General features: G+C 40.0%; 1 protein-coding gene across 1 annotated transcript in view; it reads right to left on the reverse strand.

Annotated features, from left to right (window-relative positions):
- Window positions 1-11737, reverse strand: part of C1H1orf87 (chromosome 1 C1orf87 homolog) — a 126839-nt gene extending 115102 nt beyond the window's left edge. The window contains 1 exon segment of the mRNA XM_032639279.1: window positions 11631-11737. Coding sequence (XP_032495170.1) covers window positions 11631-11737 — 107 coding nt within the window.
- Window positions 11738-18647: the final 6910 nt, after the last annotated feature.

The raw sequence follows: 18647 nt of genomic DNA on the forward strand, positions 1-18647 counted from the left end.
AAGTATCCCACATCTCTCTTCACAGCATTGAGCCACATTCTGACAACAATGAAAATAACCAAAGTGTATTTTTCATGGCATTTTTCACTATACTACTTTACAGAATGAGAATAGTTTCTCAAATTGGGGCCATTTTGGCTGCAAAATTAGTAACCAGTTCAATCACCAATTGTTCTTTGGTATGATTTACTCCTCCCCTCCCCCTTTTCTTTTCTTTTTTAATTGAGGTATAGTTGACTCACAATGTTATATTAGTTTCTGGTTACAGCACAGTAATTCACTATCATTATAGATTTTACTCCATATAAAGTTATTATAAAATGTTGGCTATATTCCCTGTGCTGTACATTTTATACATGTTTTATACCTAGTTGTTTGTACCTCTTTGTCCCTTTCACCCATCTGCTCCTCCCCCAACCCCTCTCCCCTCTGGCAACCACCGGTCTGTTCTCTGTAACTGCGAGTCCCTTTCTGTCTTGTTATATTCATTTGTTTTATTCTTTAGCTTCCACATATAAGTGAAAACATACAGTATTTGTTTTTCTCTGTCTGACTTATTTCACTAAGCATCCAGGTCCATCCGTGTTGTCATAAATGGCAAAATTTCATTCTTTTTTATGGCTAAGTAATATTCCATTGCATATATAATGTTCCTAATCCATTCATCTGTTGATGAACACTGAGGTTGCTTCCATATCTTGGTTACTGTAAATAATGCTGCTATGAACATTGGGATGCACATATCTTTTCCATTTAGTGTTTTCATTTTCTTCAGATAAATTAACTCACAGAAGATGATATCCTAACATACCTACTCTTCTGAAACCTTCTTTTTACATGTAAATCCAATTCTACAGCATTAGGCATATTTACACCATGGATGTTTTCTTCTGTTTTACTTGTTTTTTAGCTATGCATTATTACCTTCTTAGTCAGGGTTGCAGTGAGCATCTAATCCACTCACTGTCTTCAGGTTGTGTTGTCTTCAAAGATCTCATAGTTAAGCGGGAAAAGCAGACATTTAAACAGAAAATTATAATACAATGTGATAATTGAAAAAATAGAGTATGTAAAAAAAAGATATAGAATCACAGAGTGTTGTCAAACCAAATCTGCTTTAAGAGGAGTGGAAATGACTCCATGAAGGAATTGATTTATAAGATAGCAGGTGAAAGAGAAAGTAAGAGGTGGGAGAATATTCCAGATAGAATGAAGGGCCTGTTCTTGGAGAAAAAGACAGTGATTGAACTTCAGACCACCTGAGGCAGGTAAGAATTGTGTAGGGTGCTGGATAATAAGATAGAAACTTGGGTCACTCTGAACTTATTAAATCAGAATTTCTGAAAGCAGGACAAGAAAATTTATATTCTTATCAAACATCTCAGATGATTCCTATGTACACAGAAGTTTGAGAAACAATGGCATAGACAATGAAAAAGGAAGGTCTTTTCCATAGTTGTGCAAAATGTACAAATAATTTCAGGCAGTGGCTAAGGACGTGAGCTATATGTCCAAGACACCTGGTTTTGAGTCCTAACCCCAAACATAACTTGTGTGATTTTGATAAGTTATTTCACATCTCTAATTTTCAGTTTCTCATCTGTGAGATTAGAAAAATAATACTTATCAAGATAAGCTGTATAAAATATTTAGCACCGAGCCTGGATTCCCAGTCAGCCCATGACAAATGGTAATTTTATTTTAGTCCTAAGTTAAAGTGCTATCTCCTTTATCAACACCTTTCTCATCACCCAGGTACAGAAGGGGTGCTCTTTCCTTTGGATCCCCAAACTTTCTTTGTTGATAGGTAAAACTAAAGTTTGAAGGATCAACATTTCACAGTTCATAGGAACGGAGGAAAACCTATTTAAACAGATAAAAAGACAGAGTTCATGTAATCTCTCCCACCACCTTGTTATTTACTAATAATAGTAAATACAAGTTATAGAAATCACCCACTTTAAAAAAAAAGCAGATTAATTCATATTTAAAATCTGCTCTGATAAAGCACAATTCTTTGGAATCACATTCCTTAATTTTACAGAAAAAAAAAAAACCCAAAAAACCCCAAACATTGTTGTATCAAAGTGTCCTCAGGTGAATTATACCCAGGAGCTGGCCAGACTGTGCTGTTTTTAAATCTTTGAGCCAACAATTTCAACTATAGGCTTGAAATTGAATGTTCTTTGCACTTGCATTCTCCTCTGTTTCTAAGCAAGGTAATTGTGCAACTGCCTGGCCTCTTCATCAATTATCTCCATGCTTTAAGGCACAGCTCTGAGCCAGGTTTTCCATTCATGCTCTGAGATCCTCGAACGGCTCCTACAGTTCTTCTCTCTCAGTAACATGTTCTGGATACATCCGCAGGGTCTATGGGAACCAGGAGCAATAATGATTGCTATAGGGGTTTTGTTTAATTAGATTGAACTAAATCAGTGGTATGTAAAGAGACCATGGATTTGAAAAGTGTACTATAGGAAAGGAGGGGAGGAATGAATAGGCAGAGCACAGGATTTTTAGGGCAATACTACTCTGTCTGATACTATAATGGTGAATGCGTGCCATTATACATTTATCCAAACCCATAGAATGTACAACACCAAGAGTGAACTTTAAAGTAAACCATGGACTTTCAGTGATTATTATGTGTCAGTGTAGGTTCATCAATTATAACCAATGTACCACTCTGGTGAGGGATGTTGATAATGGGGAAGACTACGCATGTGTGGAGGCAGGAGGTATATGGGATGTCTCTATACCTTCCTTTCAATTTTGCTGTGAACTTAAAACCGCTGTAAAAAATAAAGTCCTAAAAAAAGTGTACTGCATAAAAATAAATCTGTGCTTTCTCAAAATTATAAGTGGTTAAACTATATGTGGCAAGGTATTATGTTATCTCTTTATAGAAAGTTTCCCTGTACGTATACAAGAACTTATGTTTTGTTTTGCTCTTAAACCAAACTAGGATTATAAAGTTTTGTGATCTTTTAAAATTTTGCAGTTGACAATATAATGTGGATACCTTACGCATCAATGTTTATGTATCCACAAGAACATTTAAAGTGTCTAGATAGTATTTCATTGTATAGATATACAAGAGTTTATTTAACTAGTCCTCTATTATTTGGGAATATTTACTGTTCTCAAATTTTTACTAGTTTAAATATTGCTTCTCTGCTGGACATTCTCCTTTTCTCCGACTTCCTTGCGTCCTCATCCACCCTGAGAAGCTGACCTTTGTGGACTGATCAGCTGGTCAGCTCCCATGTCTTCTGATTCTGGCCCTGGCAGGAGACTGGTTCTCCCTGCAAGAGTGTCTCAAGCTACTTGTGTCTTCTGCCCAAAGGTCATGATTTTCTCCAGGTGGCCTGAGTTACAGAATGCTTCCATCTCAATAACATTCCCCTTTTCCTATCTCTGCAGACCTTGCAGCTGCTAGCCCATGATTCCTGTATTATATCTTGCAATTCTTTTACTCTTGTAAACAAATCCTCCTTGAATCATCCTAATTTGAGTTATGTAATCTGTTTCCTACTGGACCCAGACTTGTATATGCCTGTGTACATTTTTGAAACCAAACCATTACATCTACCCATAATTATTTCCACAGAATTGATTCACAGGTGGTGATTTGATGCCAAAGTACATACACTTTTAAGGCTTTTTATAATCTAAAAAACGATAGCATATGAGTACTCTTTTTCCTAAACCCTTGTCAACCTGGGTATTTCCATTATAAAAACATTTCCAATTTGATTGTTAGAAAATAATATCTCACTGTTGTTTAAACTTCTTTCATTACCACTCAGGTTAATTCCCCACCCCACTCCCCCAACCATACATATATATCTAGTGTTCATTTTTATTTCTTCTTTTGTGAATTGCCTGTCTAGATCTTTTGCCAGTTTTTGAAACTGGGCTGATCATCTTTTTCCTATTGATTTGTAAGGGCTCTTTATACATTAAGAGGATTAATTTTTTCCTGTCATATATGTTGTAAATAGTGTTTTGTTTTTGCCTTTTACTATTTATTATATTTTTGGAAGTGTAGAATTTCAAATGGTAAAGTAACAACTTTTACCTCACAGTCTCAAGATTTAAGATCAATGGCCACCTGTTTTTTATACCATTGATTTGACATTTACTCACATAAAGCCCTATACTCTAATTTAAAGCTCTATGCCTATGTCTTGGGCTGGAGGCATATGTCCCAAACAGTATCTCATGCTCCTTTTTACTTCTCACAGTGTCTAGAATAATAATAATAACTTAAAACCTATTGTAGAAGGTTAATAAAAAAGAAAAAAAAAAACAGTGGAAAGGGCATAGGAGAAGTATGATTTTTAGCATATTACTTCATTTCTTTGAACTTGTGAAAACATAGACAACTGTTTGTGCTCTGATATCGTTCTGTTTTAGGGACAGATTGAGTTCATGGATAGTAAGGTAATATGTAGATTATATAGCAAGAAATACAATAAACAAAGATAAAGTATTACAATTAGTTATTTCTTAAAAAAAAAGAATAAGTAGGTATTTGAATTTTTAAATCACTAAGTTTATCCAGGATTTATGTAGGGACTATAATTGATTATTGCTACCATCTCCTGCCTGGATTACCATAACGACTCCCTAAATGGTCTCTCTCATTTTACTCATGCCTCTTCCAGTGTATACTCCACTCAGCAGCCAGAACCATCCTTTAGAAAGCATAAATTCGATTGTGTCCTCCACTGCTCTCAATTTTCCCATGTCTTCCCTTTCTACATAGAACAAATCCAGAGTTCCTACCAGGGACCACATGGCCCATGATCTGAGCCCCGAGGGCCTACCTGATCTCATTTCCTATGCCCCTCCCCCTGTTCACTAGCTCCACCAACTCTGGCTTCCTTGCTCCATAGTTTACTCTCTGTGTAGAACTGTGGAGGCACAGGGATGGTGATGAACACCTGTGGTGTCGCTTGGTACAGACTGACTCTCATGGGTGGAAAATCAGCAGCTACGCAGCTGCCCTGATCTCTGGGTGCTGTGCTCCAGGGAAGTGACACTTTGGCACTTTGTATGAAGCAGGCATAAGGCAACCTAGTACCAAAAAAATCTGCTTAGACTCCAGATGCTCAACTTAGGTGCTATTTGTAGCAGTTGTTGGGGAAAGCCAAATGTTCAATATCTGGAGAACTTGGGGTCTGTGGGAAGTTGCAGCCTCTTCTTCTGGGGCAGGAGAGGGAAGAAGAAACTACTAGTTTTATGGAAACTTGGAATCTGGTGAGCCACACCCACTGGGATAGAGTTGGGCTAGTCTTAGCCAGCTCACTGATAGTTAACCATGGATAAGTTTCATTGCGTAGTTCTGACTCATCTCTTAACAGTCTCAGTTAAATGCCATTTGCTTAGAGACGCCTTCTGGAAACATCCCTTGTGATTCCATATACCCTTATGACCCTCCTCTATTTTTCCTCATTGCACTATCCTCACTCGAATGATCATTGTTTACCTGTTTGTTGTATGTCTCCCATCACTAGAATTTTAGGTAACCTGCTGTGTCCCTAAGGCTTGACACTCAGCAAGTACTCAATTAATGTTTTTTAACTGAAAAGATGTCAATTCCATATATGCATTAATTTCTAAAACTGTTAACATTAACACTTTAAAAGAGTTCAAGAAACTCAAAAATATTGTATTAATGTGAAGGGCTTTGAGGGATTAAAAAGTGACAGAATATGGGCTCCATGAGAGTCATGTGGAAAAATAAAGAATTTTATGTTTATTGGCTCTAAACATCAATGTACATTATTACAAATATTTGCTATTCTTTCCCATAACATCTCGGAGTCAGCTTCCCCCGTGCTTAGCAAGTCTATACCAACAGCCATGTAACTATGGAATAAAATGCTTTGGGTCATTGATTCTTGGCATGGGAAGGAACTATAGAGTCCAACTTTATTCACCAGAAGCATCTCTACTCACAGGAGTTTCTTGAAAGGGACCCAATTCCTCTTTTATTTAACAACTCAATTCCCAGATTCTATAAATGTTCCCCTAGGCCACATGTCACACCCTGGAGCTTCCATAATGCCACCTCTTTAGTGCTTGCACCTTTAGTGTGCCAGGATCCCTCCTAAAATGTGGCATCCGGGATAAAGCATAGTACTCCCAGGTGACAGGTCTAGTTCTGAGTATGATGCCTGCCTCCTGCCCCACCCCCCATTCCTCTATCTGGACACCTTTGGCTCATGCTGAGCTTAAACCCAAGTGTACAGGGGAAAACCCTCCATTTTATTCTCCACTCTACTCTCTACTACTACCACACAGTACTAGTCATCAAATATGTGTGGGTTTTCCCCACTCTAAGCAGTTCTTTGACATCAGCTGAGGGTCCTACATTTCAATTCCGTTCTGACACTATCTACCTGGAGTTAGCACTGATGCCACAGGATAAGGGCTCAGTCACACAAGACTGCCCTGCCCCCTTCAGGTGTCAGTCACAAGTCCAGGTTGTTACCTATATTTCTGACAGGGTGGCTATAAATTAGGATTCCCACAATTCCCTCCTCAGGTTTGATGAATTTGCTAGAGTGCCTCACAGAGCTCAGGAAAACCATTTACTTGCTAGATGACTGGTTTACTGTAAAAGGATACAACTCAGGGACAGCCAGATGGAAGAGATGCAGAGGGCAAAGTATTTGAGGAAGGGCATGGAACTTCCATGCATTCTACAGACATAACACCCTCCCAGCACATAGATGTGTTCAGCAGCCTAGATGCTCTCTGAACCCCATACCTTTGGGATTTTTAGGAGGCTTCATCATGTAGTTATGATCAATCATTCACTCAGTCTCCAGCTTTGCTTCCCTCTAGGAGGATAGTGTGGTGTCAGGCACTGAAAGTTCCAAGATTTTAATCATGGCTTGGTCTTTCTCGTGACCAACCTCCACCCTGGAGCCACCCAGGATCCCACCAAGAGTATTCTCATTAGAACAAAGGACACCTTATCACTCAGGAAATTCTTAGGCTTTAGGAGCTTTGTGTCAGGAGCCAGGGTCAAAGATTAAATAGTAGAACAAATGATACTCTTAGTACTCTTATCTCTTAGGAAATTGTGAGAGTTTTAGGAGCTCCATGCCAGGAGCTGGGTGGGAGCAGAGACTAGTATGTATCCTTTTTTTAAATTGAAAATTTTTTTTCATTTTTTATTTTCTGGCTGCACTGCACAGCTTTCGGGATCTTAGTTCCCCAACCAGGAATCGAACCCGGGCCTTAGGCAGTGAAGGCACGGAATCCTAACCATTGGACCGCCAGGGAATTCCCAGAGACCAGTATGTATTCTATTACTTCACAGCAAGTAAAATCCAAACATTTATTCTATATAATCACTTACATGTACCCTTATCTAAAGACATACTTTACATATATTTCTCTTGATTTTATCTTGCTGGTTTTCGCTCATTTTCCTGCCAAGTCTTCCCAGCATTCTACTACTTACCTGTTTACTAAAGTGATTTGTCTATCTTCCTTCAGTTGGGGATTTCAAAAAATGTTGACTAAGAACAGGGTCACACATAAATCCTCTCAACCTCTCCACCTCCGACACATTGTGTTTACATCCATTGTTCAGTCACTACCAGGTTGGTATGTCGCCTATCTTAATACTATTCAGTCCAGAATTCTCTGCCTTATTTCAAGGCTTTGTGAGAAAAATGTGCCTAATGACTCACTGAAATTAACCAATACTGTGCTTTATGATTCCCTTCATCTGCACTGCAGTAACCTCATCAATAAAGAGAACGCGGTCAGTTTAGCATGCTCTGTTTTTTAGTCAACATGCACCAACCCTTAGTGACCATCACCTTTGTGTTTTGTTCTCACATCTAATATATTTAATTCTTTGGCCTGTAATTTTGCCAGGGATTGTCCACAAGCCTCAAGTTCTGTGATTTCATTACCAACTTTTATCTCCTTTTAGAAAATGAGACATTTGTCTCAAGTCAGCTGGCATATGTTCTTCTGGATCAGCTATCAGATGACTCATCAGGGTTTCATAGTAATATCTTCGTGTTATTTTAGCAACATGGGCCTTTAGACTTGTATTTAAAGCACTAAGAATTGTCTTTCTAGATCTTTCCTTTTCTTGGCATCTATTGTACTCTAATTCATTCATTAGGCTTTCAATATGTACAAGACTTTGCACTCAGTGCTGAGGGTACAGTTGTGCATACAGAATTTACAGGTAAATGGGGGGAACACAGAAATGCATAGGAAATTGTCAGAGTGCAATAATCCCTACGAATGCTATGGGAGCCCGCAGGGGGAGGGAGGCAGGCAAATCTGAGGCTGGTGATGGTGGCACTTCATTAGATTTGCATTTTAAAAAGATGGTGCTAGCTATACTTGAGAATTGGGCTTCTCAAACACGAATGTTGCATAGGCCTCACCTGGGAATTGACAACAGTGCAGATTCTGACTCAGTATGTCTGGAGAGGGGCCTGAGAGTCTGCATTTCTAACAGACTCCGGGTGAGGTTGATGTTGATGGTCCATAGACTATCCTTTGAGGAACAAGGATTCAGAGAGTGAATGAGAGAATGAGATTAGAGGCAGGGAGCAGGGTTGGAAGGCTGGTGTAGGGATATATGAGGAAAACGATGATGGCACAAACTGAGGGACACCTGTTTTACTCTTTAAGCCTGTACCTTGATCTTTTTTGTGAAAAATATGTATTCTAAGTAGGCATTGAGTATTTTCTGTTCATCTCCTGCTAGTAAGTGTCCAGGCTTAACTAAAAAAAGTTGGAGGGAGTGGTATTCCAGTCTTAATCCTTAATAAGTGGCCTGACTTTAAGTTCACTGAGGCCTCAGTTGTCTCACCTCATCTGTAAAATGGGAGACTGGTTGTTATGGGTTATGTGCCTCCCTGCCAACTCATATGTTGAAGTCCTAACCCCCAGTATCTCAGAATGTGACCTTATTTGGAAATAAGGTGACTGCAGATGTAATTAGTTAAGATGAAGCCATGTTAGAGTAGTAGAGTTATAAGCCAACTGACTGGTGCCCTTATGAAAAGAGGAAATCTGTACACAGAAACATATATAGGGAGAGGCAAGGAGAGAGACCTGGAACAGAAGGATCCTTCCTGGGCACCTCAGAAGGAGCAGGGCTCTGCCGACACCTTGGTTTCGGCTGACTAGTCTCCAGAACTGTGAGACAATACATTTCTGTTGGTCTAAGCTACCCAGTTTATGGCATTTTCATTCAGCAGCCCTAGCAAACTAATAGACTGATTTGTACCTTGAGGATCACTTCTCTGTCTGATATACTATCCATCTTTTCCACACATCCTATAAGAAATCTGAACTAAATGTGGTTACACGAGAATAGTTCTATTTTTCCATCCATTATTAATTTGTAATTTTTTTAAATCTAGATTTTCCTTATAGAGACTTCTTCTTCTTTTGGCTTTTACTTATGTTTCTTATGTACATTTTTTACTTATGGGCTCAATGAGTTACCCCAAAGAAAACACCTTCTTGAAGCCCTGGCTGAAAGGTGTAGATGTAGCATGATTAAAATGTTTTTTAGAGTCAGACTTTGGAACATGCAAAGGCATGGTAGTGGTGGGTCTGTCTTTAACTCAGCAACAAGAAGCCTCTTGAGATTTATTTATTTTTGAACCATACAAAAATATTTTAGGAAAGCTTGTTAACTGTCCTATGTCATTCCAGCAACAGTAACATCAAGTCCATAGAAACAGAAACAGAAAACTTATTTTAATATTAAAAAAATAACAATTGTTTTATTGTCTGTGTCATAGAAGAAACAGAACTTTTATTTCCAATTAATGTAGTTGACGTAATGTACTCTTAATTCCTGAATCTAAAGTTTAAAGAATAAAGAGAAATAAATACAGGTACCTTCTTATAAGACAGATGGAATTTTTCTCTACTTTAAAAGGACAAGGATACTTCCTCCACCTCCCACCCCCATTAGGAACGTATTAGACTCTGATACCCCTGGAAAAAGGAAGGGGTTGGGGATGAAGGGGTTAAACAAACAACCTCAAAGAGGAATGGAAATTAGTAGAATTGCAATGTCTTCCAGGTAGAAGGAGAATTGAGCAAGGCATTCCAACTGATCTTATTTACTTTTCTGGACAACGACTGGGATTTGTCAAGATCAGCAGATCTTGAAATAATCACTTATCACAGTATCTTAGTTTCTTCATCTACAAAACAGAGATAACCTGGCATAGAATATAAAAGGGATGCCAAGTGTTTCATAGAAAGAGATTTGATTTTTTACTTAATGTCTTGTATCCATGGAAAGATTTGCCTCAATAATAGTAGCAGAACCATTTTTTAAGCACATTGAATATACTTCTAGGCACTGGAAAGAGGTTTTGCATACTTTTTCGCATTTGATCCTCACAACAACCCTACTAGATAGATGGATTTTATCCTCAGTTGATAGAATCTGAGGCCAGAGATGTTAACTCACTTTCTCAATGTCAAAAGTCTAGGAAGGCACAGAGCCAGGATTCAAACTCACATCTCTCAGTTCTGTAGGGATCTCAAATATATGACTCACGTGCTGCAAAGCTCACTTCCTGTGCCATGACAGACATTACTAATTGATTACAGTACTCACTTTGGAATCTCTTAGGGCAACCGTACTGATTGGTGGGGAGGTAAAGCCCATTTGCCCTTCTAAAGCCTATACTCCATAACAGTAGTCCTCATGGCCTCATCTTCAGGGATTCTGATTTAATAGGTCTTGGGTTGAACCCCACATCTTTATTTTTAAGGACTCTCTGGGTGATTCTGATGATAGCCAGGTTTGGTGTCCACTGCTTTCTGAACCTATGTTCAATGAGGTTAGATCTTTTTGTTTCTCTATTTTTTTGGTCTATGGGTTTCTGAAATAGAGGAAAGAACTAAGGAAATCACTTTAGGAGGGAAAGGCAATTATTAACGGGCTGCTATTTATGGAATATCTACTAGATGAAAGGCAGGGCTAGTATCTTCTTTTTCTTATGCAAACCACCAAAACTCTGGAAGGAAGAACTGGTCATACTTTTCTGTGCCAAACATCTAGAGAATTTTAGTGATATATGAATGTCCCCCTTCAAGTGTGACTGTGATGAGTTTAGAGGAAGAAAGCCCTCTTAGTTATGTTCTGAGAAGCCCCTATTGGAGGAGTATGGATTATGAAGAAAAGTAAGTGAAACTCTTACAATTGATGACTCATTACCAATCCCCCTCCTTTAATTCATAACAATTTGATTAACAACCTTCCCCTCTCCCTCCCCACCCCCCAAAAATGACTAAATGTGGTAGATTACAGACCTGATGAGAAGAAGCAGCAATGCTCCATTAATATTTATAAATGTCTCAATGCTTATATTTCCCATCTATTTGGAAAATCAGCCCAAGTAATTAAGGAGTATGGGGAACTACAAAGATGAAAACTTTAGGAAAACACTGTGCATAGAAGTTATCAACACTATTTTACTTTTACTGTTTCATCTTAATGACTTAATTTTCCATGGACAGCGTTTTTAAAATGTAAATTTCTAGATTAAAGAAAAAACTTCATTATCATCCAAGCAAAACAGGTATTTTTCAAATAGTAAACTTACATCTTTGGCTTCTCCACAAGGTATCGAAAGTGTTTACTTCCAATGATTTTCACCATCATCTCAGGCATCGCATTTGATCCACGGGCAGTCTTCCAAACTGAAGACATAATTCTCAAAACCTCTTCAAATCCTTGGGGGTGGAAAATAAGTAAAACTCTTTCTCTGGATTTTCCACTAGGCAGCTGTAGCATCCTTGTCAATAATAACAACAACAATAATAATAGCGAGACCAAGTGCTTTACCTATATTATTATTTCAGTATTTCTAATAAAATCATGAGAAAGATACTCTTAATTACTATTATCATTCTTGTCTTACAGTTGAGGGAACAGGCATAATGTAGCTAAGTAACTTATCCAATGTCACATAACAGTAATTAGCAGAGTTGGGAATTCCACCTAAGAGGGCTGTAAAACTGGTTGACAGCCATTCGGTGACCCTGCCTTCCTGTACTACAAGTCAAGTGACAGGATTCTTGTGAGGTCAGAGAGGAAACCAGGGCTTTAGAGGGACGTGTGAAGAACTCAAATTCAGTTTTGAAGCTCAGTTTCCCCATTTATGAAACTAGAATAATTCCAGTTCTGCTCTCTGGATTTAGGGATAAGCCAATGAGATCATGCATCTGAAGGAGCACTGTGCATAGAAAAGGGGATTTTTCTCGTTATCACTGATCTGTTTCTGCAACAATGCAGTGGATCTAAAATTGAGATCCAGCTCTAGATATTCATTGTATGTTTAAACAGCTGTGATGCCAGGGGAAACTTAGAAGTTCTATAAACCTGGTCCCAGGCTAACCATTCCCTATCAGAGGCTCTCAGAGATTGAAAGGCTTTTAGAAATCATTCTAATCCAAATGCTCCCTCTACAGATTGGGAAACCAAGACCCAGAGAGGGTGTTATTTGACCAAGGTCACACAGCGAGTGAGAGCATACCTGTTTCCAGTACTCTGGTCTGATAAGTAGACCAGGGTTCTTCCCCAAACCCTAGCTTCACTTAGTGTGTGGTGAGCAATAGGACCTGCTCTGCGAGGGTAGCCCCATCCCTACAACTTCTTTGAAGCTATCTGGAAACTTCAAGGACCAGAATTTGTGATTATGGGGGTCCTCTCTACCCAGCAGCTGCGTGTCAATACTTTCCCTGGAGAGCTCACAGGGGGCGGCCTTACCGCTCGGGCGGCTCAGGGGTGCGTGGTCAGTGCTTCTCCCCAGGATCCCGACCTACGGAAGCCTGTGGGGACCGGGGTGGGGCGGGAGACCGGAGCCCAGGAGTCGGGCCAATCACAGGGCCCCGCTCCTGGGCGGAGGCTGCACCAGTCCCCGGTCGCTAAGGACGCAGAGGGCTGTTGCTGGGCGGGGACCAGATCGCTCACCTGCGGGAGGCTGGGGCCTTCTCCGCGGGTGCCCAGGGTGTGGCTGCTGAGAGGCGAATAGTCTGGATGTTTTTTTCAAACCTGGTCTTTGGAACTTCCTCGAAGATCTGTGAGCGTCCTTCTTGAAGTCCATCTCTCTCACTTGTGTGGTCACGCCTGTCCCGCTCTTTCCCTTAAGCTTCATTTTCCTTTATGAAGTGTGCACGCAGCTGGGAATCTTACACTTGTCGCTTCACATCCAGGCTCTTCCACTGTATGGCTTTGGATAAATCCCTTCTTTTCCCTGAGGTTCGGTGTCACAACTGCAAAATGGAGGAAAAGTACTAACAGGGGCATAAAGGTAAGTTGGTGATGCAATTAAATAAGAATATTAAAAAAAATAATTTCCAGTGATATCCACCTGCCACATCCCTCATTTGAGCCAGATTAATATTACCTTATAAGTTAACAATTACCAATAAAATAACTTTATTTCGATTTTAAAGATTAAGAATACAAGGCTTGGGGTAATTTCGATTTTAAAGATTAAGAATACAAGGCTTGGGGTATTGAGAAATTACCCAAGACCATACGGAGGTAATTGACAGAGGCAAGATTTGAATATAAACCTACATATATCCAAACTTTCTAGGTATTCTTTATTATGCTAAAAGTCTTCAGCAAATGTGGGTAAAGGCACTTTAAACTGACTCCAGAATGGTTATTTCCATTAGCAGCAGGAGCAGTACCAGCATCCACAACCCCTGCCTCCTGCCCTCTAGCTGTATTGTGTTTTGTGCTTTACTGTATCATCTACTGGCACATGCTGCCAGAGATGGATGATATACTGGGCTCCCCTCCAGGGCTCACTCTCTAGTGGGCAAGACATACGGGCATATTCTATGATATACAAAGTGCCAGGGGAGTAGAGGAGAGGGGGCAGCTCCCTTCTCACTCCCCCAGTCCAGCTTTCACGTTGTCACCAGATCAGTCCTCCCAAGGTACAACTCTGATAAGCCCCCTCCTCTAGTCCAATGTCTCAAAGGCCTCCCATCAGCCATGGAGGGTGTCCATGGTTTCAAAGTCTTCTGTGCCCTGGCTTCAAGCTAGACCTAACTCGCTATCCCACTGCTTCTCTCAGACTTGCTAAACTCCATTCAACCTGGTCCACTCACTGGCCTGAATCTGCCTTTCATTTCTCTGCCCCTGTGCCTTTGTTCATTCTCTTCCCTCTGTCTACAATACCCTTCTGTTTCCTCATTGTGTCAGCCTGCTCTCCATTCTTTAAGTTCCATCTCAGATGGCCAAAAGTATGTGCCTGGGAATCAGATACCTTGGGTTCAAGTCCTGGCTCTACTATTTCAATGTGATCTTACTCAATTCACTTAATGTCTTTATACCTTAGTTTCATCTTCTATAAAATGAGGGTGATGTTTTGTAAAGATTAATTGAGTTATATAAATAAGGCATTTAGAACAATGCCTGACACGTAAGGAGCAATATAAATGTTGGCTCTCATCATTATTATAATTATCTGTCAAGAAGCCAAACCAGATCCCAGAAGCTGAAAAGGATTTCTCCATTCTCTGTATAATTTGGTTTCTCTTTTATAAAACGTGTCTTTCTTTGCCTGTTTGCATCAGTTATCATACCTTCCAGGATGACGCTTGTGGTAGGCTGAGTAATGGCCCCCCAGATGTTTACATCCTAATCCTTGGAAGCTATTAATGTTACCTTCTGTGGCAAAAGGGACTGCGGATGTGATTAAGTTAAGGATCTTGAGATGAGGAGATTATCTTGGATTATCCAGTGGGTCCCACAAATGTCCTTAAAAGAGGCAGGCAGTAGGAGATTTGACTACAGAAGAGGAAGTAGGAGATATGACCTTGAAAGCAAAGGGTTAGAGTGATTTGAAGAAGAGGTCCTGAGCCAAAGAATGCAGGTGGTCTCCAGAAGCTAGGACAGGCAAGGAAACAGATTCTCCTCTAGGGCCTCCAGAAGGGACCACAGCCTGCTGATCCCTAGACTTTAGTCTCACTTTAGTGAGACTGCTTTTGGGCATCTGGCCTCCGATTTGTGTTGTTATAAACCACCAAGTTTGTGATAATGTATTTATTATAACAGCCATAAGAAATGAATGCAATGCCACTGAAGGATCTACTTCTTTATAGACCTGGTCATACTCTATGGCTTGAATAGGCTGAACAGTTCTCATCAATGACTAGTACACAGATATCAGAGGATAAAGAAGTCTTCTATCTGCCCACAGCTTAGTAACCTGTGAGGATAAGGTGTTGAGGCTGCTGGCAGAGATCTATATCAACACATACTACCTTTTTCTCAGTAGAAGAGAAGGAAGCCAGATCAGAACTGAAAATAGAGCCAGTGTGTGAAAGGTGACAAGACAAAGAGCCTAGATCCAGCTATACCTGAAGCTAGAGTCTAGAATTCCCAAACAGAGGAGAGATAAATTTCCCTTTTACTTAGGATATTTTGAGATGGGCCTCATTAATCTTTACCCAGAGAGTTCTGACTAATACAGAGACTCTTAACTTCATGTTGCTAAGGTTTATATGTGGGGCACAGTCAAAAGATTGAATGACATTTTAAGTTTCACTATAAATTCTGTGATAAAGCTTGACGGAGTAAATTGATCTTGATCAAATCTGATATTCTACTAAAGACTATCCTTTGACCTTATCTTGACTTAGAGGTTTTATAAATGCTAACTAGAAACATAATGGCATTGGAGGGAGGCTTTCCATAATGCAGCTGTTCTATCAGTTTGGAGGTATTTAGATGAAATTTGATATATTTTTTCAGACCCCAGGGAGCCTTTGATTTGCCATTTCCTAGCCAAGTGACCTTGAACAAACTTAACTCTTTTATCTTTAAGGTAGAGACAAGCAATAACTACAGTCAGAGCTGCAAAGAAAATCTAGGTGTGTTTGACTCTAGAAGTAGCCTTTATAACCGCAACTCCACACCTCCTCTGTGGGTGTTAGTTAGCCATTGTTGTTGTTATTATTGTTACTATTAATGTTTTTATTGGCATTGCTTTAAGGCTCTAAGTCCCTTAGAGAAGCAGATTCTGTGACAGAATTCTTAAGAAGGAATGGCCTTTTCTTATCCGGGATTTTTTTTTTTACTTCACACTCTGCTTTATGAAATGACATAACCAGGAAACATCTCTCCGGTGGTTTATATTAAACAAGACAAAACAAAAAGCTATGCAATAAACGTCTCCATAAGATTAAATACTGCGGTTAAAACTGCCTTCCTAGAATTCAACAGCTTTAGATTACGAGTCACCAGAGAAAGATTCCAGAGAAACATCTCCATCCAATAGAGTCAGCTCTCTCCCCTTCACCCCCCGTAAAGATGAATAGCTGTAATAAGGGGACCAAAGAATGCCCCCACCTAAAACTTCATGATTTTACATTTACCATCAAACAGACTAAGGAAGAGGAAAAAATTGTCTCCAGTGTTTGGTTTTTGCCCATATAAGTCAGAACAGAATGAGATTATAAATAGGAAGCGATAAAACACTGCTCTTTTGAACAGTTTATTCAAAGATCTATAAAACTGAAGCATTTTACATTGAAGTCCCTGTCCAAAAAGAGAAGGGACAAATATGAATGTAAGATGAGCTGTGTTGCAAAGAATATGGGATATTATACTTATTTTTTTTTTGGCCAAAGAAACATACGGGACCCAAGCCAATGATCTTTATGACTAATGGAGGATGTCAGGTAAAAAGATGAATGAGAGCAGGCTGATTTTAGAACAGAATGCAAATATGGCCAAGTTTCTTTCCTCTTTAAAATGCTCTCATGGCTCTGGAAAAACAAGGTCATGTAGCATACTACATGGGTTGACTTTGGGCCCTATATTAGTTTGGGTAGATGGGTTGACTTTGGACCCTATATTAGTTTACTAGTGTTGCCATAACAAGTACTACACAGTGGGTGGATTAAAAACAGAAATTTATTGTTTCACAGTTCTGGAGGCTAGAAGTCCAAGAAGGTGTCAGCAGAGTTGGTACCTTCTAAGGGTGGTGAGGCAGAATCTCTTCCATGCCTGCGTCCTTGCTTCTAGTGGTTTATTGACGATATTTGGTGTTCCCTTGGCTTGTAATTTCTGCCTTCATGTTCATATGGCATTTCCCTGTGTGCACATATGTGCTCACTCTACTCCAATATAACCTCATCTTACCTCTGCAGTCATTCTATTTCCATATAAGGTCATATTCTGAGATATTGGGGGTTAGGATTTCAATGTGTGAATTTGGGGGGCATACAATTTGCTATTGACTGAATATTCATGCTCCTCCCCCATCCATATGTTGAATCCCTAACCCCCAACGTGATGGTATTTGGGGAGAGGACTTTGGGAGGTAATTAGGTTTAGATGAGGTCATGGGATTGGTGCACTTATGAGGAAAGAAGGGGCCAGAGCTCTTTCTCTTCATCCCGTGAGGATACAGCAGGAAAGTGTACCTCTGCAAACCAGGAAGAGGGTTCTTAACGGGAACTGAAATGGCTGGCACCTTGATTTTGGACTTCCCAGACTTCAGAACTTGAGAAGTAAATGGTTGTTGTTTAAACCACTCAATCTATGGTATTTTTGTTATAGTAACTTCAACTAGCTAAGGCATAATTCAATCCATAAGAAGGCCTAACTGCTTGGATACGAAATCTGGCTCAGCACTTAGTATGGTGTTACTTCAGGCAAGGTACTTTGCCTTTCTGTAACTTTATTTCTTCATGGGTAGTACCAATGCCTACAATCATGTAAGGTTGAAAGGAATTAACAAACGTTTAGGATAGTACTTGGTATATGGTAAGGGTTTGTCTTTAGCCTTCCTCCTTAGGATGATATACATGTTCTTTCTTTCTTTCTTTATAAATGTATTATTTATTATTTATTTTTGACTGTCTTGGGTCTTTGCTGCTGCGCATGGGCTTTCTCTAGTTGTGGAGAGCGCAGGCTACTCTTCGTTGCGGTGTGCGGGCTTCTCATTGTGGCGGCTTTTCTTGTTGTGGAGCACAGGCTCTAGGTGCCCTCAGGCTTCAGTAGTTGTGGCCCATGGGCTCAGTAGTTGTGGCTCACGGGCTCTGGAGCACAAGCTCAGTAGTTGTGGCACATGAGCTTAGTTGCTCCCTGGCATGCGGGATCTTCCCGGACCAGGGCTCGAACCCGAGTCCCCTGCATTGGCAGGTGGATTCTTAACCACTGCACCACCAGGGAAGTCCCACATGTTCTTTATTATGGCCTCCTTGGTTTGGCTGTTACTCACTTCTCCAATTCCATCTCCCTCTCTTTCTCCCCAACTGAAGCTGCACCAAGTTGCCTGCAGTTCCTTAAAAACCTCCCATGGAGTTTTATCCCTCATGCCTTTGCAGAAGTTGTTGCTTTTCCTTGAAATGTTTTTCCTCATGACCTTGTTTCTTTCAAGATAAGATTGAATGTTACCAATTCTGTGAAGTTATCTGTTCTCAGTGTCCCTAGGCAGGTAGGTCTGCTCTCTTCAGTAAACTAGCAGTCTAAATGAACCCATGGGTTAAATCCAATTCACCTGCCTTCACTAATCAAGGTTATTTTAAGATTTGCTTGTTCTCCAAGCAGCATGTCCTCCAAGCAGCATGTAGCCTGAACAATAAGATGT

Source organism: Phocoena sinus, chromosome 1 (assembly GCF_008692025.1).
Source record: "Phocoena sinus isolate mPhoSin1 chromosome 1, mPhoSin1.pri, whole genome shotgun sequence".
In the NCBI taxonomy this organism is placed as follows: Eukaryota; Metazoa; Chordata; class Mammalia; order Artiodactyla; family Phocoenidae; genus Phocoena; species Phocoena sinus.